The sequence below is a fragment of the Mycteria americana genome, chromosome 7 (genome assembly GCF_035582795.1).
Source record: "Mycteria americana isolate JAX WOST 10 ecotype Jacksonville Zoo and Gardens chromosome 7, USCA_MyAme_1.0, whole genome shotgun sequence".
In the NCBI taxonomy this organism is placed as follows: domain Eukaryota; kingdom Metazoa; phylum Chordata; class Aves; order Ciconiiformes; family Ciconiidae; genus Mycteria; species Mycteria americana.
In genome coordinates, this window is record NC_134371.1 from 2,140,656 (window position 1) to 2,167,219 (window position 26,564).

At 42.1% G+C, this 26,564-nt stretch overlaps 1 protein-coding gene across 2 annotated transcripts in view; it reads left to right on the forward strand.

Annotated features, from left to right (window-relative positions):
• Positions 1 to 26,564, forward strand: part of LEKR1 (leucine, glutamate and lysine rich 1) — a 67,167-nt gene that overhangs the window by 28,959 nt on the left and 11,644 nt on the right. For both annotated transcript variants that reach the window (XR_012776384.1, XM_075506783.1), the window contains exons 6-8: positions 22,512 to 22,593; positions 24,485 to 24,562; positions 24,844 to 25,047. Coding sequence is in view for 1 of the 2 variants with exons in the window: in XM_075506783.1 (XP_075362898.1) it covers positions 22,512 to 22,593; positions 24,485 to 24,562; positions 24,844 to 25,047 (364 nt within the window). In the remaining variant the exon portion in view is untranslated. The remainder of the gene's footprint in view (positions 1 to 22,511; positions 22,594 to 24,484; positions 24,563 to 24,843; positions 25,048 to 26,564) is intronic.

Here is a 26,564-nt window from a genome sequence, read left to right on the forward strand (position 1 = left end):
GAGAATTTTGACATTTCAAGCAAACTTCCAAGTAAAATGAAATGTAAAAAAATTTTTTTAAAAGCAACTAAGTTGTGGCTGTTACTGTGAAAGCGCTCAACAGCTCAACTGGGGCCCAGATAAAATGTGGATGTTGTGCAGTCAGGAAAGACAGTCTGTCATTCTGAGGAGTCGGTCACCCCCTGGGAACACGAGTCAGCCGAGTGTGTGGGGCGGAAATGAAGGAAGGGAGGAAAACAATGAACATGGTGGTAACGCAATTATCCTGTTACTTGTCAACTTTATGTAAAACATCAGGGAGAAGGCTCTAAGATTAAAGTTAAAAGAAATGCTCTCATTTTGAATGGAAGGCCAGGAAGGGTTTTTGGCTATCAGCAACAGAACTGAAAAGTAAGTCAGGCTAAGCCAGTCTCTTCTCATAAATTCATTAAACTTTAGACTGTCTAATGATTTGCCCTTGATAGTGTGTCTCAAGAGAGTCCTCTTGAAAACTGTAAGAGCAGCGATAGCACTTGAAATTATAGTATCGTGAGCTCTGTTGAGACAATAACTTGTTACAAAAAGATTATTTATATTAGTATCTCTTGAATCTCTCTTCTCTTTAAAGCAGTATTGCATTCATAGTGCTGGCTCAGAGACATTTTAAGACCTTGAAAACATATAGAGGTTGTGCTGTTCTGGGCACAGTTTTGAGTCATCAAATTGGTACAGCAATTACCATGCTGCCTTATGCACGGTATGTAATGTCCAATTTAAAGCAGTAGGTCTCGGTGCTAGTCATGATGAAGGAATTTCACTAATCCTTCAACACCAGTGATAATATCAAATGTGAGACTACAAAGTAGAAGACTGCAGACACCATCCAATGAGTTATCAACCCGTGTTGCTGAGAACAGTCTTTATTTTTGTCACTGTATAACAATACTGTTAGGAAAGCTCCAGCAATGATGTGCTTGAATGGTAGAAATGAGCAGATAACTCTACATCTTTTTCCAGACAGTGTCCGTATAAGAAATAGACTTAATATGTCTTCCTTTTTGTGGTATTTGTTAAAAAAAATAACTTTAAATGAATGCAAAATCAGTTAGATTTTGCTCTGACAAGATTCTTCTGTGGACTATTCACATCATCCACTTTTGTCTTTTTTTCTTGGGGAGCTGCTAAGTGTTCCACTATCTCAAAAACTTGCCCATGGCACTTTTTGGTAAGCTCGTTGTCTGATTGTAGCTACCTCTTGTTACTTAGTCCTCTGTTCCGAGTAAACTCTGGCAGGCAGGATTTGGGAAGAGGGTTGCCTTAAAAGTGTTTAGCTGCCAGTCATGAGCCACAGTATCGCATTCTGAAGACCTCAGTAAATGGAAAGAAATGCATCAATACTATTTAAATTTCCTTTTCCAAGACAATCTTGAACACACTGTTGGACAGTGTGAAAATTTGTACCTTTTTATTTGGCTTGTATGTAAAATCACTAGGAGAGATTTTTGAGGTGACATGAAATAAAATGCTGCTAGTACATAAATGGTATCTGCTGTGTTGATTTTTTGCAAGCAAAGTAAACAATCTCAATATTATATGTACATTACATGTATATAATATGTATTATGTATCTGAGACAAGCGCCTGGGTAAAAAATAATAATAAAAAAGCCAAAATCCCAAATAAGCTCAAGATAAAGTTGCTAGAAAAGACAAAACTGAAGGAATTAACTAGTTGCACTGGTTAACTAAATCATGTTGCTTATCCCAAGAGCAGGAGGTCACCTGTGGCTCCTCATGTTGTACTTGAAACTTGTTGGGAAAAGATGCTAAAAATGCATTCATTTCTTTTGAAAAGACATGTGTGTTTCCCCTCCATTAAGAGATTCATGTTTTATCCAGATAATCTGTGTCCATGTATAACTGCCAGCTTTGACTATTACAATGCCACAGTCCAAAATTTGGAAATGATGTACTTTAGAATATTCTGTGTGGTTTGTTTCTTAACGTTGCCTTTCGGTCTTTACTTACGCTGAAGTGACCCTAGAGACTGAGCTGAGAGGCTCTTACTGTGCTAGGAATTGCTCAAGCAGATAGTATCACTCAAAAGAAGATAGCCAAGGTGACTGGCTCAAAACCAGCACGAGCGTCGCAGATCCTGCGATAGAACCTACAGCAATGATTTATCGCGGTTGATTAAGCTTTCCTTCCTCTGCTAGTAGAGTAGCACTTATGGAAAGAAAGTTTGTTTGGTCTTTAGTGTGGTCTTGTGCCGTGCAAAGAAACGGTCTGAAAGTTCATCCGTACGGCAGTCTGGACATTCTACTAGAAGTGCTGATAATTGCATGATTTTATGTACCACTTTGAGGACGATTGTCATAGCTGCCCTCCTCAGAAGCCATGCACCAGTGTTTCCGTATGTGCTTGTTACATGCTTATGTAGGGTCATGCTTTGCTCACACTGTTGCATTCTTTAAGAAGCAGTGGACATAAAATGCTCGGTTTGCCCTAATACTTGTCTGTCTTCTGTGTTCATTATAAGTGGAAAACTTATTTCCACGTTCTTTTTGGAAATATCTTATCCTCTATCTTTGTATAAATAGACATAAGTAGTGATAAGTCATGAGCAGTCAGATCAGTCGTTATCTACCTTTCTCAGATTTCTAATCTGAGTTTCTGCAGCTTTCACAATGGGCATACTACCTGGCTGCCTTGAGGAAAACATCATTACATTTGGCGTGCATTTTTCAGGTGGAAAAATTAATCAAAATAAAACAATCTCAGTGCAAAAAATAGCTCCTTCTCAAGTATACTTTGGCATTTCATTTGTGCTGAAAAGTGTTTTAATTGTTTTATACGAAATAAAAAAACCTCGTGAGTGGCACAAGTTGTCTGCTGGTGTGCAGACTGTTGCAGTTCCTTCCTTAGCGTAAGCACCAAGAATGGTCCTTCGTACAATTTCTAGAACTGTGGATTTTACTTTTTATAAGATGCCATGCTCAATATAACTCGGATAATTCGACACATGACGGAGTTAAATTTTTCTGGTGAAGTTGGCTGTATGTGGGCACGTGAAGCTGTCTGTGAATTCAGTGGTAGTTCACATGCATTCTTGGGAGCTGGAATGTTGGCACTCGCTGCTGTTGTAGACAGTCCATTTAATTCGGTGTCCTGTCCTCACCACTGAAAAACACAGCGTGGGTCAAAGGAAGGAGCAGGAACTCTAGAACAGCAATTATGGGATAATCTATCTTCTTTACGTGTCTCATCTTGATCTAAGAGGTCCTTGAGCCTAATAAGACAATCTTTTAAGCTTTGAAACGTGGTTTAATATCATTAGATATTTGTATTATTACATGTATGCTGATATGAAAACTACCCTTAGTTAGAGTTCCCTTTTTGGTTTTGTAAAGCTGTTTACTTCAGAGGTTCCTGTAAACAATGACTTCATAGTTTGTTCACGTGCATTGTAAAAATACACTTTCTTTCAATTCTCCCGGGAGTTAAAGGTGGGGAAAACTGTCTTGTTCTTATGTTAGAAGACCAGAGAAAGATGCTCGCACTCTGTAATTTTTTTTTTTTTTAAGATTATTCGGTGTGTTATATATTTTGTGATGCTTGCATGGCTTTGTGGCCCGTCTTCTCAAAATCTGAATTTACTTCCCTAAGTTGACATGTTGCATTAGACCATCACATCAAGCAGCTCTATTTAGGTTCTAATTTCTTACTTTTAATTGATATGCATAACTTAGGGCAATAACAGTAGTATATATAGGAGTACCACATCATGAGTGGGTTCAGACTAGCTCACATAGAGCACCTCTATTTTTTTGTGCTGAAAAAATCTGAGCTTAGGAAGAAGTGCCTCTTCTAGAGGCCCTATTCCAGTCTGTGGATCATCTTGCCCTTTTTTTTTTTTTTTAAGCTTTGCTGTATAAGAAAACCAAGATTGCTTAACGTTTCCTATAAGATGATCACTGTTTGCAGTGGCTTAGAATATTACCAAACTTAACTAATCAATGATTTTGGATATTAATTTCAGTAAAAATGGTCGTAGCTTTCACAAGGGCGGGGTGGCTGGAAGAGTCATTGGATTTTACATTTAAATCTTACGCTGCAAAAATTTTGTTGAAAACCCCATGAGCCTTCTGTTCTCTGAAAAAGGACTTTGAGGTGGAGGTTTGACGGTTTTCTTGACATAGAGAACCAAGTCAAACTGACTTCTAAGCCTTTGAAAGCTGAATTTGTCGGTGCGGTGGCTAAACTCTCTGTGTTTTCGGTCTACAAGCCTCCCGAATCCAAGGGCTGGGCAGCACTTTCCCAAGCCTCGCTTGTTCCGTGCGTCACTGTGGCGCTGGGCAGCAGGACGGAAGCCAAGGCGGTTGTCTCTGCTGCGTGCCCAGCGCTGTGCCTGCCGAGCGCCCTGGCCGCTGGGGAAGGGAGCAGCCCGGATGGGGCAGAGACCGGGGCGGGAGCGCGTAGGTTAGGACATTGTGACAGGGACCTCGGGCTCGCCGGCTGCTCTGTGGATGGGCTGGGGAGCACGCACTGAGCAGTGAAATGCCAGCCCTGAATAGCTGGAGTTCTTTCGTCCTGTGTGGCGACAGACGCAGGAATCCTGTGGGAGAAAAACCAGTCTGCGATTATATCCTGAACGAATATGTCATAATGCGTAGTTAATAAAGCATGGAAAAACAGCTGATATTGTTATATGTTTGACTGCAGCACTTACCGCAATCACTAGTGCAGTTTTTGAGTGTTGCGCTGTGTGGATCGTATCCTGCGTCCTAGCCTGCACACCGTCGTTCTTCTGAGAAGCATGATTAGAGCCATGTCCTTTTTGGTTTGAGACCCAAAGTCTACTGTCCCGTTCTTGTTTTGAATCATCCCCAAAATCCGGGGACTTTGCAGGGTGTTATGGAATAGTGCTCACAGAAGGAAACTGGAGCGATGTGCTAAACGAAATAGCTTGATTTGGGTAAGATAGTTGTGCTCTGTGGTGGCTGGGAAGGGGTGCTCTCAGCAGCGTGTGTCGAGAAAGAGCTAATGAGCGGGTGGCTGGGGTCAGTGTCCTTCATCTCTCCTGCAGCCAGGGAATCACAGAATCACACAAGTTGGAAAAGACCTTTAAGATCATCGAGTCCAACCATAAACCTAACACTGCCAAGCCCACCACTACACCATGTCCCTAAGCAGCTTTCTCCAGGCTTTGTGCTGTGCAAGGAGAAGATGGCTACAAAATGCTGTGTGGTTAAACACAGCAGGTACAGAAGGAAGAACAAAAGGGCTTTTCCTTTTTCCCTCTGGCCGGGTTCCAGATGACTCTTAAGATGAATAATGGTTTGTTGTGTTGGGTGAGCAACAGCTCCTGTGTACTTCTCAGGAGCTTCAGTTCTAGTTTCTATTCTTCTATTGCCAGTGAATCGAGGGAGGGACGGGCGCGTACAGACTGTGCTTTTGATGGTGCCTAGACTTTCACTGGAGCAGATCAAAGGTGTCAATAGCAAGGGGACTGCGAGCTGTCCTCTCCCCCTGCTGTCCTGGCTTCTCAGTCTTGCACACACCACAGCTCGCTTTCACCTCCATGCCATCACCAGCAGCTAATGATGTTTTTACCAAGAGAAGGGTTGATGAAAATGTCCCCTTCGCCTGCTTCTGATGCAAAATTTTACTCTGTCCCCATAAATCCTGTGGATTTACATCTGTATCAGCACTGCTGGTAGACTTTGTTTCTACATTTTTGCATGTTCTGTTCCATATTTATGGTTTAAGAAGTTGCATGTTGTAGTTTGTGTAGTAATGGGGTCAAACCCCCCTCTGATGGCCGGGCGTTTGAGACTAACTGGTGCGGTGTACCACGTTTGGGGGTACGCCTCCTTCCTTTATTTCTTCCATCCTGCCTTGGGTGCCTCTGGGCGTGAAGAGCAGTCACTGCCTCTTCTTCCAAAAGGCATTAACAAGACTTGTGTATCATCTAGTAAGCTTGTTGACCTCTATAGGCAACTGCAAAGTAAAGACAACTTAATCACAACCCAGGTGGTGAGTATGACATGTAAACTTACCATCAGCTTCCCCAAACTACTCCTTTCATCCAGAATCCTCCAAGTTAATTTGGGGAGGACGTTTGTGACCCAGCTCTCGCCAGTTATGCTGCTCTTGGAATTCAGTGTTAATAGGAGCAACTATAGAGTTCTGGTTTTGATGAGAGAAAAACCTTGGGATTTATTGAACTAAATTATCTTTTTTCACTTTGATGTGACATAACTGAAAGTGAAGGCCTGACTCTTGAAAGAAGCCTAAAATGTTAGAATATTCTGAAAAAGGTTTAGCCATGCTTACATCTTTATTAATTTTTTTTTCCACTGCTAGCATTGATAGGAGACCTAGCCAAGAGCTGCCATCTATGTTTTTTTGGGTTTGGGGGGGGGGGTTGGGTTCCCCCCCCATCCACTTCAAAGGAATATTTTGGAAGCAGCTTGTTCGTATTTATAAAGAGATTTGAAAATTTACAGTGCTCTCCAGAGCTCCTGCTTCCCTCAAGAAGTCTGTGAAGTGCACTGCCACATTCTCTCTCCTGCTCACTCGCCCTTTTTAAATACGTTTCCAGAGAAGAAGGATTAAAAAAAGAAAAAAGCGTATGTAATGAGTTCACTGGAAGTTATCTCAGTGGTTAGTGTGACTGTGTGGATTCTCGGGCATCTCGGCGGTGTAATACTTGAGCAGAAGGGTCACCGTGACCGCCACTCATCACGCTCTGCTGTTTGACTCACCATTTACTTATTTGCACGTCAGGTTTCTTTTTTAAACTGCGTATGATAAAAACTTGAAATAGCAGACATTTTGTGGAGAAAACACAACTAAAACATTGTATATGGAATTCCTACAGAATATGAGGACTCTGCCAAATCTTAACGAGCAGCTAAAATATCAGCTAAGCAGGTCGATGCTTTCTGTGAAGTGTTTTAAAATGTATTTTTATGAATTAAAAAAATGTAGCAGTTACTTCATAATAAATCAGTTATTAAGAAGCAATAAAATGTTTGATGTGGATATCCAGAAAGAGAGATCAAGGCAGAAAGACTGCTAGTTCAGGCATTTTTATTCTACCGTTCCTGAATAGATCAGTAAAACACAAATCCATACGCATTTGAAGAGGTCTGTCTACGTGGAACCCGTTGCTGGATTGGGGTAATAAAGCCGACTAACGCACTGGTGATAAAAATGTTCACTTTGAAATACAAAACATGGTTTTCTTCATGAAACAAGCATCAAATATTATATGAGTTTGCCATTGTGTTAAAATAAATTAGTGGGAACAAACAACATTTTTTTTTTTTTGTTAATTGCCTAATTTGATCTTAGTGACAATCGATTCCAATTAGTGGATTTACACCATATAAAGTCAGTGTGTAGGAATCTAGAGTGTCCATGGTTTGACAGGGGGGTTGGTTTTTTTGTTTTAATTTGTTTTTTTTCCCCACAAACTACTTTGAAGCTAATATCCCTCTTTGGTACTGAAATAGTTTAATGCTCCAGGAAAAAAAAAAACAACCTACCGGGATTTGTGATTTACATGTTTTGAAAAGATTTTCCGTTCTGCACCCAATATTTTGAAGATTCTTGTTTTGTGTATTTATCATAGAATGGTAAATTATTGAATATTTCATACGATAGCAGTCATTTGCAAGAGGTGAAATCAAGCATTAGTTTGTGCTATTGTTTCTGGGGTCTTGTGCTTCTCATGACTTCCTGAAAATTATCTTTGTGAGTTACGTTTTGCCAAAGAGGTGAATTTGATTGCTGGTTTCATACCACTTTTCAGACTCGCAATGCATCATGCAGTTAGCTAGAGATGACAGGTCTTGAAAATGCTCAGCGCAGGGTAAGGTCTGGTGAATAACTGTCTAATCAAATAGACTCAAAAAAAAAAAAAAAAAATCAATAATGCCTTGTGAAGAGCTGCAATAGCATGTGCTCCTAAAAGAGAGGAGCTGGTATCTGTGCTTTCATTTTTATTACCAGCCAAATCCTTTCCTCCACTTACTCGCAGATACAGAATAATTTTTCTTCACAAAGTCATTGCAGTTTTTCTTTAGCCCATTTATAGTTACAGGTTTACCTCTGTATGGGTTTAAATTGCTGGCTATGCACTTGAAATCTGTCTTTTAAATCTTTTGATGCTACTGCTTCATAGGCTACTTAAGTTACTAAATATAAACTTAGCAGTGGTCTGCTGACATAATAAGACTAATGAGAGATGATTGAAAAACGCAGGCAGCTGTAGGAGTAGCTGGGTAGTTTGAGTGGGGAATGTTAGCACTCTTCATGGAAAGAAGGAGCAGTATTTTCATGTACATGAAGTGCCTTTAATGGCACTTTAAAGACCGCTTTGAAAATCCAAAGAGAGAATAGTTTCCTGCAGTTTTAGGTAGGTTGCAGTTCAAATATCCACTATTCATCCTACAAGTACTGTTGAAATATTTTTTTTTTTATTAATTCCAGCTGCGGCGCTAAGAATTTGAAGGGTGAGAGCTGGGGAATGCAGTGTTGGTGGTTGAACAGAATGTGACAAATGGGTTAGACGAAGCAATGGCTCATTAGCGCTTTTCAGCAGTCTCTTACAGTGGAAGAGGAAACAGATGAATACGATGGAAAGAACGGCGTCCTAGTTCTCCTCAACTAGGTGTTGGGATAATGCTGTGTTTGAGTATGATTTAGTTACAGAAGGGCCCCCCTTTGCTTCTTGAGGAAAAGCAGAAATCCGCGTTAAAGGAAATATAATATATTTTGTTTCATCTGCTTGGTGTAAACACGGAGGAAAAAAAAACTGTCTCCAAGGAAAATTAAGGTCAGAAGCTCCATTTTCTCACCTTTGGTTTTCCTAGCCCATAGCTAAGTGACAGTATTTCAAATCAATTTTAATACATGGGAGAAGCAGGTCTGTAGGAACAATTCTGCCATATCCCGCTTAGCTTGGGTTCGAAAAGGCAGGAACGTATGCAGAAAATTCAGGCTTCAGGACCAAATCCTTTGATGCCAGAGTGTGAACCCTGGCCGTGGCTGAGCAAATACCATGTGAGCAATCCCTCTGACTGCAGAAGTATTTGTAACGTGCCACTCGTGCACTTGGGGAGTAGGGGGGGAGAGGGCAGCGGGGTTTGCTGAGATAGCGTTGTTTCTCTAATTAAGCACTTCGTAAGGTCTTGGAAAAGATTACCGTCGTGTTTCCGTGGTGTAGGCAGTTGCTGGCTTATTCTTTTGAGGGCACCGAGGGTGTGAGGGTGGTGATTTGTACCACTCGAAACTATTTAGAATCTGGTCCCTTCTCTTGTTTTTTCTTTGCTTCTTTTATATACGAACATGAAAGAACTAACATACTAGTTCAGACCAGAGGTCCAGAGAGCCCAGTCCTGGCAGTGGTCAGCAACATATGCTGGGGGAGATAAGAAACAGGCACTCCTTTTTCTGGCACATCCTCCCAGTTCCTGGCATTTTTTAGTGATTTAGGGACTTCCTGGTGGCACTGGTCAGGTCTCCAGAAAGGATGTAAAGCTATACGGCTGGAGTCCATCCCTGGGCTCCTTCCAGACAGGCTTGTGCTTGTGAGTCACAAATAAAAGAAGTACTTTCTTGTGTATACAAAAAAGAATTTATCTTACAGAACATAGTACATGAAATATTATAAATAAAAATAAATAGTTCTGTTCCGTGCGTGCAAGGACTTTGAGTATTTAGTTCACTTCTTTGGTCTCCTTAGAAACACACAGTGAGGCAAATTATTCCTAGTGTGACAGTAATTTTTCATGTATGTGTTTCGTATTTCTCACAGCATCTCTACTATGCTTTTTAAATAAATGTACTTAAAAGTATCTGTGTTAAGTGTACCTCCTAATTTGGTCTAGCATTAATGTTCTAAGAAAATGTAAATACGTTTACCCCCTTGGACACAGTTCATCCGCCAGTGTTCAGGGCCTTGTAGGTTGCTCCCTACAGGGAGCAGTTCTTTAATAGGTTTTAAAGAATACCTACAACCTCCTGTTTTCCAGAATACCAGAGAAATTAAGCAACAGGAGCTGGCTCCTGTCTGTCTCGGCCAGGGATCTGTGCAGCTCTCCCCATTTAGGTCTCCTGACTATCTTCCAGGTTCAAGCTACTAGTGTTTTCCCGGCCCCTTGGGTCGTCTGATCCTTGGGTTGTCTGCCTGTCCCTGTAATGCTGCTGGGCTGCGTTTGCCCTGCTCCCCTTCTGCCTCCCTTCCCTTACTGCACTATGGTGGCTCCTGTGTTTGAGTTTCTGTTCCAGCCAGTCCCTTCCGTGCCCGAAAGAGCTTAACTGCTGCTCACTGTTTCCTGAATGAAGGACGTTTCTCACACCCACCAGCCTCGGGGAGGTTTCGTTCAGTCCGCCGGCGTGACAAATGTTATCTTGATCTGAGGTAATACAGGGAGCGTCTCACAGGGTACTTGTGTTCACGTGTGTATGGACTAAGTCTCTGAAAAAGATTGATCCTACAATGAGATTAATTGGACAAAGGAAACCGTATCATGGCGAGAGCCGGGCCGGTCCCGGCTGGCGAGAGGGGACCCAAGAGTGGTCTGGAAGTGCCTGGAGGGGGGAGAGGAAGGCGGTGGGTCCAAACTCTCCTGGGCAGCGGCAGGTGGTAAGGCAGGGGACGCCGGCCACAGCTTTGGGTCCCGGGAGCTTGGGGATGGACGCTGGGAAGAGCTTTTTCAGCAGAGGGTGGTGCAGCGTGGGAAGAGGCTGCCCGGGGGCTGGGGGAGTCTCCAGCCTTGGGGGTCTGCAAGAGCCAGCTGAATAAAACCGCAGGTAACCCAGTCTGGTTTTGTCAGCAGTACTGCTCTGGGCAGAAGGTCGAACTGTGCAACCCCCAGAGGTCCCCTCCAGCCATCCTCTCTGTGAATCTGTACCCGGCTGAATAATGATGAGAATTTCATAAAGCTTGATTAAAAAAAAAAAAGAAATATTTTAATCTGTGATTCTTCTGCAAGTAATTGTCTACTGCTGGCACACATGCACTGAGACACGGTATTTCTAGTCAGCAGGACTGGAGGGCAGCATGTGCAGCCTACACAGCCTTTCTGCTTCTCGGTGAGAGCGCGAACGGGACTTCCCCAGCGGCTCTTTCTCATCAGTGACCGGTATGATGAGTCAGAGCTTGTCTTGTTTAAACCGAACTACCTGCCAGTTGTTCCGTAACCCATGCTTAAATAAAGGGAAAATGAAACTACTTTCTCCCTGTGCTGTTTTCTATGTGCTGTAGGGTAATGATGTAGTTAGAAGTAGCAAATCCACTTGTTTGCAATCCCCAGGCAGGTAGTAAGAAATGGACTGTATTTCTGAAATCGGAAGCAGATAAACTTTGCAGACATGGATTTATTCTTAGGTAGGCACAGTCATTTTAGGCCAGAGACTTAGTGATACAGAACAGATTGATACCATGACTGGCACTGACCTAAATAGAGCTGTGCTGTTGAGTTTCTGTCCTCCAGCAGCTGAGCTGGTGCTGCTAAGGCAAAAGGGTCTCCAGTAATGACTGGAGACATACTGGGTCTCCAGTATGTCTTCAGTGGCGATAGCTATTTGAGCTGTGCATATTAACCTCTCTAGAAAGTCTTAACTACTGGCAAATAGTCTTCCTTTTCTAACACATTTATAAAACACTGAGCTTTTATTTAGGGAAGACCAACATTTTCAGAAGGTAGCTTGGATTTTTTTGTAGGTTTTGCAGGAAAAGTAGAAAATACACAGTTCTATCATGCGTGCTTCTGAACTGATATCACTGTGAATCTGTTATGAATTAGCTGCAGAATTGATGGCTTCCAGAGTGGCTGCTTACTCAATGTGAATATCATTCACGGTGTGCTTTTTTTTTTTTTTTCACTGAAAACTTTACCAGTTGTTGCTATTTACCAAGCAGGAACTGGAGCCTTCGTTGAGCACCGTGCCGTTGGCTGCGCAGCTGGAGAGGATGCAAACTGGGTGGCTGAATTCCTGAAACCCATTTCTGGGCAGGCTCTGTGCTCGGTGTTTTGCAGCCGCTATGGGCCGCATCTGTGGGAATTCGCCCAAATAAGAGGAAACAGTCACCAACTTTGGTTCTTTTTCTTTGGTTCTTCACGTCTTCTCTTTGTGCGTGTTCTGTGCTGTGCCCCCTCGGTCTCTGTCCTTATCACAACAGAGTCTCGCTTTATGAGAATACGAAACTGCTAAAGCACAGAGGTGTAGGGGAGGCAGCCCCTGCCTTACCCACCTTTTGTCCCTCTTTGAAGGCAGGGCTGATCGCATGTGCTGCCTGAAAGGTTACTGTTGGCTGTTTATGACTATGGTAAGATCCATTGTGAATCACAAAGATAAGTAAAATTAAATGGGAAAGGTATTGAGAAGGATTTGGATTGAAGATTCTTTAAAATGTGGTACTTCTTAAAGCTTTAAAGTGAGTATCAGTATTACAAAGCGCGAGTGCTTTTTGTTGGTTTTGCATAGTTTGCAATAAGCTTTATTTTCATTACTGGAGAATGTTTTTACATAAGCATCTGAATGTATTTTTCTTTATTCAGCAAGTTTTCAGCATAAGTTTCCATTTGTATTACCATTCTTCTTATTAGTTTCCTCATTTTTACTGTGTTTTTCAAACTTGATTGAATTCTGTATTATTTAGTCTCTGTGGGCATGGGTCTGATCCCTCAGACTTTCTGCTAACCAGCTCCCGTTGACTTTGGTGGGAACTCTCTCTAGAGAAGACTTGCAGAAACCAGCCATATAATTGAATCCATCTACTCCCTCATGAAAAACTCCTGTCCAATGCTCAGTCATTATGAAAACTTTGCAAAACAAATTGAGTAAGAGAAGAAACAGAGCTGAAAGAGACCACCCAAAGTACTAGAACCAAAACAAGCATTATCCCTCTCCTTTTCCTTTATTCCAGAACTTGTGTCCATACTCCCACATCTAGGAAGAGGAAAAAAGACCACAGTTGTTAATAATTGCCAGAGATCTTCTATAATAGCTATTTTTTTTTAAATTGTCAAAAAGAGATGTTTGTGGAAAAACTTCTCTGTGGCAGCCATCCCCATGCAAAGAAAGGCAAAGGGCTCTCCTTTTTGTGGTGTTGATCAACAGTAATTTGGTCTTAATCTGTTCTAACAAAGCAGTCGCACTGCAGTAGAACTTGCTGTTGTCAATGTTAGATTGTTCCCACATCTTCTGTCCAACATCTGCTTGGTGTGTGAAGCCAAAGTTTCCCCTTTTTCTGTAGGCATTCAGAGACATTTACTTCATAAGCTGATGTCAAGATGAATGACAGGAAATTAAAGTTGAATTATGTAGCTTTGGAAAAGTGTACAGAACAATACATTCCTGGAGAATGCCCAGTTGAAGAAACTAGAGTAAATGAAAGTAACTGCAGGTGGTCTAATCTGTCCTCCGTGTACTTGGCACGACTTCCCGTTCGTAGAGGAGGCAAAGATGCCAGCTCTGAGCAGCAAACGTCACAGCTTGGTCCGGTGTCTATTGTGCAGTTTTTTGATGCAGATAACAAGACTTAGATAACATAGTGACTGCATGGCTTTGATTACAATGGGAGTTTGTCAGAGAAGTCTTTAAAACAGCTGGGAGGAAGTTTTGGCAAGAACGCTGTCACACAAACATGGTTTTTAAATAGTTGTAAGTTGTCAGTGATTTATCTCTATGGGTTCTGTTCAACAGCAAGCATGGATGTGGCTCTTTCCCAGGGAACTGAGGGAAAACATGGTTGGCTTTCCAGGCACAAAACTGAAACAGTGAGACGGTACTGAAAGATTATAAACCACTGGTTCCCAGTGGTTTTGACAAGCAGTTAAGCTACCCTCACCATTTATTGTGGTCCCACACTACCATCAAACCGCGGGCACTGTTGACAATAGCTCTGTGGAAGAGCTTCAGACCACCTTCCATCAGTTTGAGGAGCACAGTTAAACCAAAGCACCTGAGGACTTGGTATCACAGGAAGAATGGCAGGGACAAATAGGGGTAAATGCAGGCTACCATTTATTTAGTAAATATTATTCCAAGTGTAGTCGGCATCCAGTGCATCAGAACAGGGGTGCGGCCACGAAGAGCTGGGAATGTCCCCTAATCCAAGTAGGAGAAGAGAAAGTACCAGTCTCCAACTCTTTTTTTTTCCTCTAGGAGCCAAGGTCAGCAGTCTTCAATCCTTTTTTACTGGTGAATGCTAGTCCTTGGTCATACCCAGCTTAGAAGGGGCACTATGAGGAATACTGAGAAACTGTAGAATCTGAAACAATTTGATTTTTTCAGGAAAATTCCTTTCTAATGCCTGCAAAGCTGCTAATTGCTTAACTCATCACACAGGAAAACATACAGTCATAATGTGTTGGGGAGGGATGGGGAGAGCAGATGAAAAAATGTTGAACCAAGTTCAACAGGTTTGCTGGCACAGCTGGTGGGTGAGCCAACTAGGGAAGCCGCCCCGCTGGACCTGTTGTTTGTGGACAGAGAAGGACTTGTGGGTGATGTGGCGGTTGGAGGCCGTCTTGGGCATAGCGATCACAAAATGATGAGTTTCTGATTCTTGGAGAAGTAAGGAGGGGGGTCAGCAAAACGGTCACCTGGGACTCCTGGAGGGCAGACTTTGGCCTGTTTAGGAGACTGGTTGACAGAGTCCCTTGGGAGGCAGCCCTAAAGGGCAAAGGAGTCCGGGAAGGCTGGACGTTCTTCAAGAAGGAAACCTTAAAGGTCCAGGAGCAGGCCGTCCCCATGTGCTGAAAGAAGAGCTGGCAGGGACGAAGGCCGGCCTGGCTGAACAGAAAACTTTGGCTGGAACTCAGGAAAAAAAGCAGAGTTTACGACCTTTGGAAGAAGGGGCAGGCAACTCAGGAGGACTACAAAGATGTCATGAGGTTATGCAGGGAGAAAATTAGAAGGGCCAAAGCCCAACTAGAACTTAATCTGGCTAATTCTGTAAAAGACAATTAAAAATGTTTCTATAAATACATTAGCAACAAAAGGAGGGCTAAGGAGAATCTCATTCCTTTATTGGACGTGGGGGGAAACATAGTGACAAAGGATGAGGAAGAGGCTGAGGTACATAATGCCTTCTTTGCCTCAGTCTTTAACAGTAAGAGCAGTTGTTCTCTGGGGGCTTCATTCTGCTCCCCGTCCCAGTCTTCCAGCTCAGGGGGCTCTGTTTAGTGGATGAGGGGAAGGCTGTGGATGTTGTCTACCTAGACTTTAGTAAAGCCTTTGACACCGTTTCCCACAGCATTCTCCTGGAGAAAATGGCTGCTCATGGCTGGGATGGGCGTACGCTTCGCTGGGTAAGAACTGGTTGGACGGCTGGGCCCAAAGAGTGGTGGTGAATGGAGTTTACTCCAGTTGGTGGCCAGTCACAAGCGGTGTTCCCCAGGGCTCTGTGTTGGGGCCAGTTCTGTTTAATATCTTTATCAATGATCTGGACGAAGGGATCGAGTGCACCCTGAGTAAGTTTGCAGATGACACCAAGTTGTGTGGGAGTGTTGATCTGCTGGAGGGTAGGAAGGCTCTGCAGAGGGACCTGGACAGGCTGGATCCATGGGCCGAGGTCAATTGTATGGGGTTCAACAAGGCCAAGTGCAAGGTCCTGCCCTTGGGCCACAGCAACCCCATGCAAGGCTGCAGGCTTGGGGAAGAGTGGCTGGAAAGTGCCCGGTGGAAAAGGACCTGGGGGTGTTGGTCGACAGCCGGCTGAATATGAGCCAGCAGTGTGCCCGGGTGGCCAAGAAAGCCAATGGCATCCTGGCTTGTATCAGCAATAGTGTGGCCAGCAGGAGCAGGGCAGTGACCGTGCCCCTGCACTGGGCACTGGTGAGGCCGCACCTCGAATGCTGTGTTCAGTGTTGGGCCCCTCGCTCCCAGAGAGACATTGAGGGGCTGGAGCGTGTCCAGAGAAGGGCAACGGAGCTGGGGAAGGGTCTGGAGCACAAGGCTGATGGGGAGCGGCTGAGGGACCTGGGGTTGTTCAGCCTGGAGAAAAGGAGGCTGAGGGGAGACCTCATCGCTCTCTACAACTGCCTGAAAGGAGGGGGTAGAGAGGTGGGGTCGGTCTCTTCTCCCAGGTAACAAGAGATAGGACGAGAGGAAATGGCCTCCAGTTGCGCCAGGGGAGGTTTAGACTGGATATTAGGAAATTTTACTTCACTGAAAGGGTTGTCCAGCATTGGACCAGGCTGCCCAGGGCAGTGGTGGAGTCACCATCCCTGGAGGAGTTCAAAAACCACGTAGACGTGGCACTTCGGGACGTGGTTTAGTGGTGGACTTGGCAGTGCTGGGTTAATGGTTGGACTTGATGATCTTAAAGGTATTTTCCAACCTAAACGATTCTATGATTCTAAGTTTTAGCTGAATGGTTTGCAGGAAAGTTGTGTGTGCTGTTAAATAGGATTACTGCTGCTGAGCACAGTGGTCAGGGAGGTGATGTTTGGAGCAAAGCTTCTTTAGAGGTGCCTGTTTCTTCTTAACCTCAAGCCTCTCCTAGCTCAGCTGTTGCTGCAGTGCGCTGTGTTTTATGGTGGGAACGTATTCTGTGTCTGCTGCTGCTGAGACCAATGTTTTTGACAGCATCAGTACGGTCTTCCTGAGAGCTCTTGGCTCTCCCCCAGCTGACTGCGTGCCCATACAAGTGGAACCGCACGGATCCTTGCTGTTCTCCTGCCTGGCTCTGTACAGAACCTCCTCTTCGTCCCTGGGGAAATGGGGCAGGGACTGGCCTGCGGAGGTAATAAATGCGACTTGGAACGGAGTGCGAAGGAAGTTTAACTTAACTTTTGCCAGACTGTAGCTTGATTTATGTGCGAGGCTTAATTTAACTGTTGCCAGACCTTTTCACTTTCCATTTCTTTTCACTATTGTCGTGGGAAAAAAGCCTTCACCACAAAGCTAGAAGTATCTTCTTCCTATGTGATGAAGAGGGTCAGTCTCTGTGGATTTCTGAGACTTCTTTTGTCTAAATGCCAACGTACGGAGCTCTCAGGTAGACCTGTATCCAGTTGCTCCTTTTGATTCTTTAAGTTTCTGAAAGTCGGATGTAAATGGTAAGTATTCTCTACTAACTGAATATAGATAGCAGTTAATTACTAGTAGTAGGTAGCAGTAAATATGGGTGAATTATTATCTATACTTATGATGTCCTTTTCCTTTTAATATATGCAGTTTCCAGAATGCCCAGAATGTCAACGGTGTGTGTGTGTATTTGTAGTTCATCTTTTTTTGAAGTTTTGGGGACTACTTTCCTTCTTGAAAAATTAAAATATAGCATGGTGGTATTCTGTGAAAGACAATTTCTGGAATATACTGGAGGATTAGTTTACACTGATCTGGCTACATTTATATAGTTTTTGCATTAATTCATTCCTATCCTCAAAGAGAAGAGATTTGCCTGGTGAACGTTTAGTGCAAATACCCTCTCGTTTATATATTTTATGAAATGGGGAAAAGAAATTCTGAGTTGTATCTAGTTTGACAGAAATCTGGAAGTTAATAACTCATAGAAATGCTGTGTACTTGGGCATGCCTTGCTGAGTGCAGGAGACCTCCTGCATCTGTTGGGTACCAAAAGGTCCTTTGGACAGCTTTATGAGGAACGCCAAGGAGACGGGCAGGCAATGGCTCACCTGGAAATAGTCATCATCATTCACCCTTCCAAACCTTCTCAGATAACTCCCTTGAACAACGGATGCCAGAAATTATTGGAAAGCCAATAATATAAATAGTTTAGATGTTTCTAAGAACTTCTAGATAAGTTTTTACCTCCCGTATGATACTGTGCAAGGTGTTTTGTGAATATCTGTGATGAACAATATATATATTAAAAGACAGCAAATATTTACTCCATTCAAACTTTGGGAACTTATTTCACATTCGTCAAATAGACATTGCAACAGAATACATATAGAAGTAACCTTGAGCTGTGAATTCTAGTTTTTTTGTAATTTTAAGGGGGTTTTTTTTAGTTGCAATACTGTTGTAGCAATTCCTTTAAACAAATTTATCAATAAGTTAAAAAATGTTTATATTTCATAATTTTATTCTCTTTCTAGACTATTTATTGTTGAAAAACTCTGGGGAATGGAAAACATGCATGAATATTCACCTTTTTTATATTATGCAAATAATGTCAAGTGTAGAAACGCTTGTGACTCTCTTGTGATTACACTCTATGAAAAAATGAGAGTGCTGGTTGCAGATTCCCCACCTTCACATAATTCTTTCTACAGCTTTGAACTAAAATATTTTTCAGGAAAATGTATTTTTTTACAAAGAAAACCGTAAGATACTCTTCGTATTTTTAAAATAGTTTCAGCGCAGAAATATGAGGACTACTCTCTTCTTTCTTCCCGTGCTTCATCCTCAGAACGCGGCACAAGTGCTGGGGAGAAGGGCCACGGGTGAGCCAGATACAAAAGGGTTCCTGGGCACGCAGGCAGCCCTTTCCCTCCCCCCACGTTAGCAGCACTTTATGGAAAAAGTACAGTTACAGGATGGCAAAATCATTTTAGAGATGATACCGCTGTGCTGCTACTACAGGAAGTTTTGTTTTCTAAGTGTCTTTTTTTAAGAGTCTTCCGAGAAATGATCTTAGTGTCATTTGTGTATTCCCTTCTTCAGTAGCATCAATGCTACTGGGGGTCTGCGTTCTTCTGCTGGTTAATGCACCCATACAATTAGCAAAAATAAAGGTAAGCTTGTGTTTTTGTCTGGCCAGTGATTAAGGACATATTTTTATTTAAATAGCGGGCTTTCCTGATTCTGAATTATTTTTTGAGGACAAGCAGTCACCCAGTGAGAGGCAAAGCTCTTAAATAGGGACTGAAAATCCCATGCTCTTTAGGGGAAAAGCAATTGGAGCAAATTTACATTACTTTTCAAAATGAAGTGAATTTTCACAAACATTTGGCTGCTCCATTCACTGCTGTGTTCCTTTGCCATAGTGGTGACTTATTTATAAAGCATCAGCTGCTATACTTTGGGGTAAAAGAGACAGATAATTTGGTTGATAAAAAGTTGGTATTGTTGGAGACCTGGAAAGCAACATGAGAAAATAGATTACTTCAGGTATAATAGTCCCTGAAATGGAAAATAGAGTACAGAATGCAGACGATGAAACAGAGCCTTTGAGGGGGAAAAAGAAAAAATGTACTCTGCAGGCGGGAGAGGGTTTGCTGTGCTTCCCACCGCAGCCCTGGCCTGCTGAAAGGGGCTGCCTTCCCCACTGGAAAGCATTTCAGTCTCAGTTTTTCTCTCGGAGCTTTCACCTGTATTTCCAGATGAGATAAATTACTTGCCTAATCTCAACAATACTGTTGGGTTTTTTTAAGAACAGCATATCATTATGGACTCTTGGGTTTCCAAATCTGGGACAGGAGAAATTCCATGTGAATTGCCACGTGCCATTTTTCAATATAATTTGGCAATGTTTAACATTTTATGAGTTAATGCCTTGCAAAAGCATTCGAAAAATAAGAAAAATAATGACTGGAAGTAAATAATTTTAGACCTTCCCAATAATCATCGCTTCTCATGGAACACTGTAGATTTCTTTCTATATGTATAATTTTATATGTGTGTGTTTATGTTTATAAACATATATATGTTTATATGTTTCTTACTATATAATTTTTCAGTGGGATACTGATAGAAACTATATGTGGTGATTAAACATGCTTTTTACTGTTTCCCAGCAATACTCTTCTTTTCAACCTGTTCAAAAATTGCGTTTTCTGTGATGTCTCTTGTTCTGTGGAGTAGGTTGAACTGTTTCAAGGAGACAAAAAATAAACGTGGGTGACATCGGTCTGAGGCAGCTCACTGCGTGCACAGCAGAGAGTGCTGTCAGCATCCCTGCGTGCCAAAAACCCGAACAGATCAACGCCACCTTTAACGTAACACCACAGATCCAGGAGGATCTATAATGTCCAGGGCCGCTCGCTTCTGTCAGTCGGGGCTTGTAAGGAGCAACGCTTTGTGCGAGTCCATTCTCATTTATTAAAAGGCTTTTTTTCTTGAATATCCACTTACCACTCCTCTGTTTGCTCATTTAATTGCATGGACTCTGAAGTGAATTAGAGGAGAAGTTGTTTCCATGTTAAAAGATTAGTGACATGGCAATGTCTCTAAACAATTGCAAAAATGAATGCAGCAGGACTGCATTAATATTTTTGTGTCTGAAATGTATAAACACAATGGCCATGGTATGTTATACAGAAATATATTTTATGTTTTGTTGTCTGTGGCAGGTGGTATAGAAGGTGCTTCTATAGTTAACTTCGACTGACTTTTGCAAGGGCGTAGTCAAACCCAAAGAATCAGAGAATTGTTTAGGCTGGAAAAGACCTTTAAGATCATCAAGTCCAACCATTAACCCTGGATGCCGTTGGCTTTCTTGGCCACCTGGGCACACTGCTGGCTCATATTCAGCCGGCTGTTGACCAACAGCCCCAGGTCCTTTTCCACCGGGCACTTTCCAGCCACTCTTCCCCAAGCCTGTAGCCTTGCATGGGGTTGCTGTGACCCAAGAAATTTTCACTTTCTCTTAAAAAAGCTCTTTATAAACGCTGATAGTTTGGGAATGTATCTGACAAGTAATGTGTACTTTACCCTATATAATTCCCTTCCTGATATTTTTTTGTGGTCTGAGATAGTGAACAGCTTTCCTTTTCCTTTATTGAAAATACGGGAATCTTTCATGCGGTAGGATTTAGCAAGATAAGGTGTGACATGGGGGATCGCTGGCAGGAAATCACACGCCGGGATTATCCATCATCATCATAGTTGCTGGAAATGACTGAAAAAGGAAATAGTAGGAAAAGTTACAAAAATTCAGTGAATTCCAATGTCAGAAATGATAAATTTAAGAACAGGAATCTGAGTCAGGTTTGGCTTCTTGGAGGATATATCAGAAAGCTTTGAAGACGGAGAGGTTGGGCTCTCTTTGTAGGTGTTGACCTTCAGAGAGGAAGTCAGCTCAGCTAGTTTGCTGTGGCATTTTGAGGGAAAATCTTGGTTTTTCTTCCACTTCTGGATTTGTTGCAATGTTCTGTCGTACATTGTTTTTCCATGTGGTTTATGATGCTGCCTTTTTTGTAGAGACAACATTCTTCTGTTTTCTTGAAAGACAGCTCTCCTCGTTCGTGAGCATATTTAGATACGTTCATTAAGATGAGAATCAGATTACGGTACGCGCCGTTACGTCAGTTTATAGGGCTTCAAATCTTGAAGTTATGACTATGCTTAGGATTTAAACAAAAAATGGATAATATTATGCCACACAAAACTAGATGAGATTTCTTTGATACATAATGGTTTAAGAAGGTTGCGAAGTTTGAATTATTTGTTATTACGGTCTTTGAGATAAAATGGTCTAATAGGTGTCCCTAAGGGACTTTAAGTAAGCTTTTAAAATTAGTTTGTAGCCGTAAGCAAACAAACAGATTTAGCTGCAAAGGGTGAGAACGTGTGTTCTGTTCTCACCAGCCTGGATTTTCGCACAGCACGTGCTCGTAACCTGCGTGCGACAAAATGCTTGGGTGCTGCGCTGCCAGTGCAAACGGCCGGCCGGCCGGCCTGCAAAGCCGTGTTTGAAGAGACCCGGCTTACTGGGAGGGCTGAAAGCTCATAAATCAAAAGCGTTACGTTGTCTGCTGGGAGTGAATTTGTCACTTTTTCGTTTCCGTGAGACTGTGCAGAAGCAGTGGTATTTAACAGTTCTTTTATCTTTGCTCAGTATTTTCTTTGGCAGTTTTTTTTCCAAGTGGAAAATTAAATTATCCAAGTGGATAATTAAACTGATTGTACAGATGAAAAGAACTGGGATATATACCGGAAAAAAGGCAATGGCTGATTGAAATGGATAGGTGATGTGTTCTGAAAGTTTAGCTAAGCGAGTCTAAGACAAAATATATAGCACCATTAAGTCAGTATCGACGTTTATATGAAGTAGCCCAGCAGGTTGTTTTCAGGTCCGCCTTCCTGCATGCTTTTGGTCTCAGCATTACGTACAAAGCGTATGACTGAAAGCATTTCGTATTTACGTTCAGTTGAATTTGGTGCTTCCTGGTAGGATAAAAAAACCCAAACGCACAAAATACAGCTTCTTGCGATAAAGCCAGTCTCTGCTGGTGTATGGATAGAAATTGGAAGGCTGCTCTGAAGTGAAGTCTACAGCGGCGCAACAGCATTCCAGCCTTTTCAATAAAAGGAATTTGGTGTTCTTAAGAAAATATAAACAACCGGCTTATACGGTTTGTACGCAGTGAGAAATCAACTCAAATATTACAAATCGTAAACCTGTACTTTTCACAGATGGTGGGCAGCACTACATCACCCCATTTTGCGTAGTTCAGAGGCAGTGCTGCCACGTAGTGCTTCGCCATTTGAGGTGGGAGTGAGGAGCTACATGTCTGAGACGCAAATAAAACACGATATGTATAAAAGGGAATTATTTTAGTGTAAACACAGACATGAAACCCATATTTTTGTTTTCAGATTTAACAAATCAAGTAGAGACAATTGGACTGAAGCTGCAGAAAGTAACAGCCGAGATGGACCACTACAAAAAGCTGTTAATGTAAGATTTCTGTTTGCTTGGTTGTTTTGCCACTGCGCATGAAGCTATAACAGACCACTCTTTTTCAGAGAGCGCTGCTTGTCGGGATGATTTGAGAAGGTTATGACCAACAGAGAAAATATTTTATCTTCATATTAATCGGCCTGCATTTCTAACCCCCTGACTGAGCCTGTCTGTCTGTGGCAGCAGGGCTTTCTTCCGCCGGCTGTGTTTAATGCTCCAGCAAAGAGGAGGGTTAAGCCAGCTCAATCCGACGCTTTGTTTAACACACAACTGTAGGATAAATTTTGTGAAATCCACGTAACTTCTGGACTAAAAATGTATGTGGAAAGTAGTATTTCGCATCGTAGGTTTGGGATGGAGGGAAGGGTGCGATACAGCTAATCAGAAACTTTAGTATTTAATCAGTGACTATGATTTCTTTTTTTATCCCCCCTGCCCCATGTAAATTTGTTGTGACTTTTCCCCATGCACCAGTAACGCTATTGCGGTTTGAAATTTTACTGTGTTTCAAGTAAGAGTATGCAAAACCTAAATCAATAGAGCAAAAATGGAACGTCATCAAATACTTGTCGGAGCTAACTGAAGCACGGTGACTGAAAAGAGTGCTCACACACAGTGAATATCTCGGCTTGCTCCGTCTCCAGCCCACCCGAAAGGAGCGGTGCCCGCAGCAGTGCCTGCCAGCCCCGGCAAGGGGAGAGCAGAAATAAGTCCTCCATCAACACTTGAGGAAATACGAAAAAAGATGCGCCTCTTGTTAAATGTTGTCGTGCTGTTGCGTACTGTTCTCCGGGGTTAATGTTTTAGCGGCCAAGCAAGGGCCGTGCAGCGGAGTTGCCACCTTGCCCGTGCCCCGAGGCTGCCACCCGTTGACTTTCGTGGGGGCTGTATCGGGCACCCACAGTTGGGCCAGGCGACCCAAATTGGGCCGCCCTGTGCCCAGGGTCCCGTCCAGCCCCAGCGGTGCTCGGCGGGACCCGTGTTGTCACCTCTCAGAGCTGTGGGGTCTGGGATCTGAACGCTTTCCTGTATTTAAAATCCTCGTTGCTTGCATATAGCGTAGAAAATCATTCAGAAACAGCAGCACTTTATAATTGACTTTACAACACTTTATAATTCACTACTGAAAATAAAAATTACTGTTTCAAATATTAAGCTCAAGAGCAATGAAGTAGTACTGCCAATCTCGAGACCAGCTATCCTTGGTCTTTTTGTGTGTTTTTCTGAAATTTAAACAAGGATTCATTCTTTTGTGATGTGTACTTTCTGGTTTCAGTTCCTATATTCAGAGGGTCTGATCATAATGAAGTTGCAAATATTTGGAATGCTTAGCAACAAAGTATTCTAATAATAATACAAGTATTGAGTGTGAAAAAAAGATTTCATGAACACAGTTAAATAAACAGTAAAGGGTTTCCAAATGTAATATTAAAAATTCAGTGTAGTATGGGTACAATTTAATAAAATAACATATTCTATATCTGTTTAAATGTAAATACGAAGCTTAACCATGGTTATTAATTGGTGAAATTATGACATAGTGACAAGAAACATGTAAAGTTTCCAGCCCTCTTACCTACTAAATTGTTATTTGTTCTTTTTTATTCATATCTTACTTGAAACTTTCTTCAGTGTTGCAAGATTTCACTTTCTTGTTCACAGCATTAAACGTGTGATCCTAGGTTAGGCTGAGATTACGCTGGAAGTGTAACTTCCAATTACTTAAAAATGTTAGCTAGAACTAACAGAACTTTTTGTTGTCTGCCTTTTAACTAAAATAGAAAATGCAAGTCAGATAATATGTCAAGAAACCTGATGTTCAGGTTACTGCATGAGTAAAGGCTACCCTTTCTTTGGACAAATATACATTTTTTTAATGTTTTCTTAGGGTGAAATCAACGGAACTTGATGTCTGTCAAAATGAACTGAAAAAAATGAAATACGAAAATGGAATTTCTGAGTCAAGGTAAATGCTGAAATTATGTGTCATAACATAACATAGATTTCTGAGCAGTGAGAGCAAAAAATTTATTTTATGATTTTAATGCAGCTTTTATACAATATTTTTTTTCTGGTTTTAGTTTCTATTTTTGTGTTCACGTCACTAGATTTAAATTCATAAAGAATATATAGCTTTTTGTCTGGTATTTTATTTTCCAGGTACAAATAATTTCTGTCTATTTAGTATCTGTCCGTAAATAAGAATATAGTAACTACGATGCTGATACTTTTTTATTTCATCTGTAGACTTACGAAAGAGCTCAAGGAGAAGGAAGAATCTCTTCTAATTTGCCAACAAGTCTGCAAACATTTGCAGGAAGAGGTGGCAGAGAGAGAAAGGAAAGAAGAAGATCTAAAAAGAAGAACCGGTCGATCAGAAAGTGAGCTGGAAGCTCTTAAAGCTCTCCTTAGACAGGCAGAGGAAGAGGTGGTGATGTTGAAACAAGAAAGGTAATCGGCGCTGAGTCCCCGCGGGCAATCTCCTGCGGCCGTACGTTCAGCCGAGACCGGCTTTTTGGAAATCTCTTAAAAATAAAACATTCCTCCTCTGCCAGCTCCTCAACCTCTCCAGCTGTTACCGAAAGGACAGGTAGATTCTGGAAAGCCCCCGAGGTGGTTTGTGCCGCTCGGGATGCGGGAGGAGAGGCAGCAGAACGAGGAGCGTGGCTGTGGCACTGGGCAGACGGGGAGAGAGCGGCTGGTCCCAGCTGCGTGTTCTGAAGTGGCTGCCTTGCCTGTGTGCTCAGGACAGCCCTGCCCTGCCGCTGCCCTCTCCCATCTCCTGCTTCCAGGGCAAAACCCTGAAAGCCTTGGCAGCCCTGAGCTCATAGCCTGAAATCTTGGAATTCATTGGGTGGATTTTTTTAAATCGTCACAGTATAGACAAAACTTCAATGAAAAAGAGAAAAAGAAAAAAGCCTATTAAAAAAAAAAGGGGGGGAGAAAAAAGTCCTTGCTTTGCAGTCCAGGGCTTCAGCTCAAGCCTAATCAAAACACCCATTTATTGCAGTTGTGTTATAGCTGCTATTTGTTATGTGAGGGTCGTAGGGCAAAAGCCCTGGAGAATTTAAATTCTTGTAACTTACGTTACTAGCGACTTGCAAAGTGTAACAGTGCTATAAATATTGCAATATGCCAGGTCATTGGATATGGTCCAGTATTTGGTGAAGTACTTGGTGAAGTGTATGGACAACTTCCCGCGAGCAAATCTGCGCTTATGGATAAATTAGCTTGCCTTTCATTGGCAAAAGAGAAAGTGCTGTCTCTTACTTAAGACATGGCAGCACGTTATTGGTTTGATTTGTGTACAATGGAAAATGCATTCAGAGAAGTGGCTTTTGGAGAAGACACGCATTTTTTGAGAGTGATGTACACTAAGAGGGGTTAAGCTATTTTCATATTTAAAGGGTTTGAATATTCCCTGTACCTCAGTACTTGCATGAAAAGATATTACATATTAACTTAAGAATATTTCCCTTCTACTTAAACCCCAGATACGTGAGTTGTTCCAGGTGGTACATTGCTAATAATCTAAGTTACAAGAATTTAAACTCTCCAGGGCTTTTGCTCTACAAGCCTCACGTAACAAACAGTAACTCCAACAACAGAAAGCACTCGGTGGTTTTAATTCAAAACCTGTTACCATTTTTTAATTAATGATAGTAATATTCCAAGTTCATTAAATACAACAATTTCTGTTTTGAATATTGTAACAGTTTTTCCGTGTTCTTCAAAATTTAACTTGAGAAATATTAAAAATATTTGAGGTTTAAGTATATGTGTGTGGAAGAAAGATCAACTATAGTATTTTCTTTAAAACATAAAATTCATAAAGCATGTGCTGGCATTATGCAAATGCTAAGCAGTGATTACTGCTGTGCCTCCGGGCTCCAGGCAGGGTTGCTGGGCTTATTGCACGGAATACTAAACAAAGAGGAAAAGACGAGCCTTTGCCACAAAGGACTTAA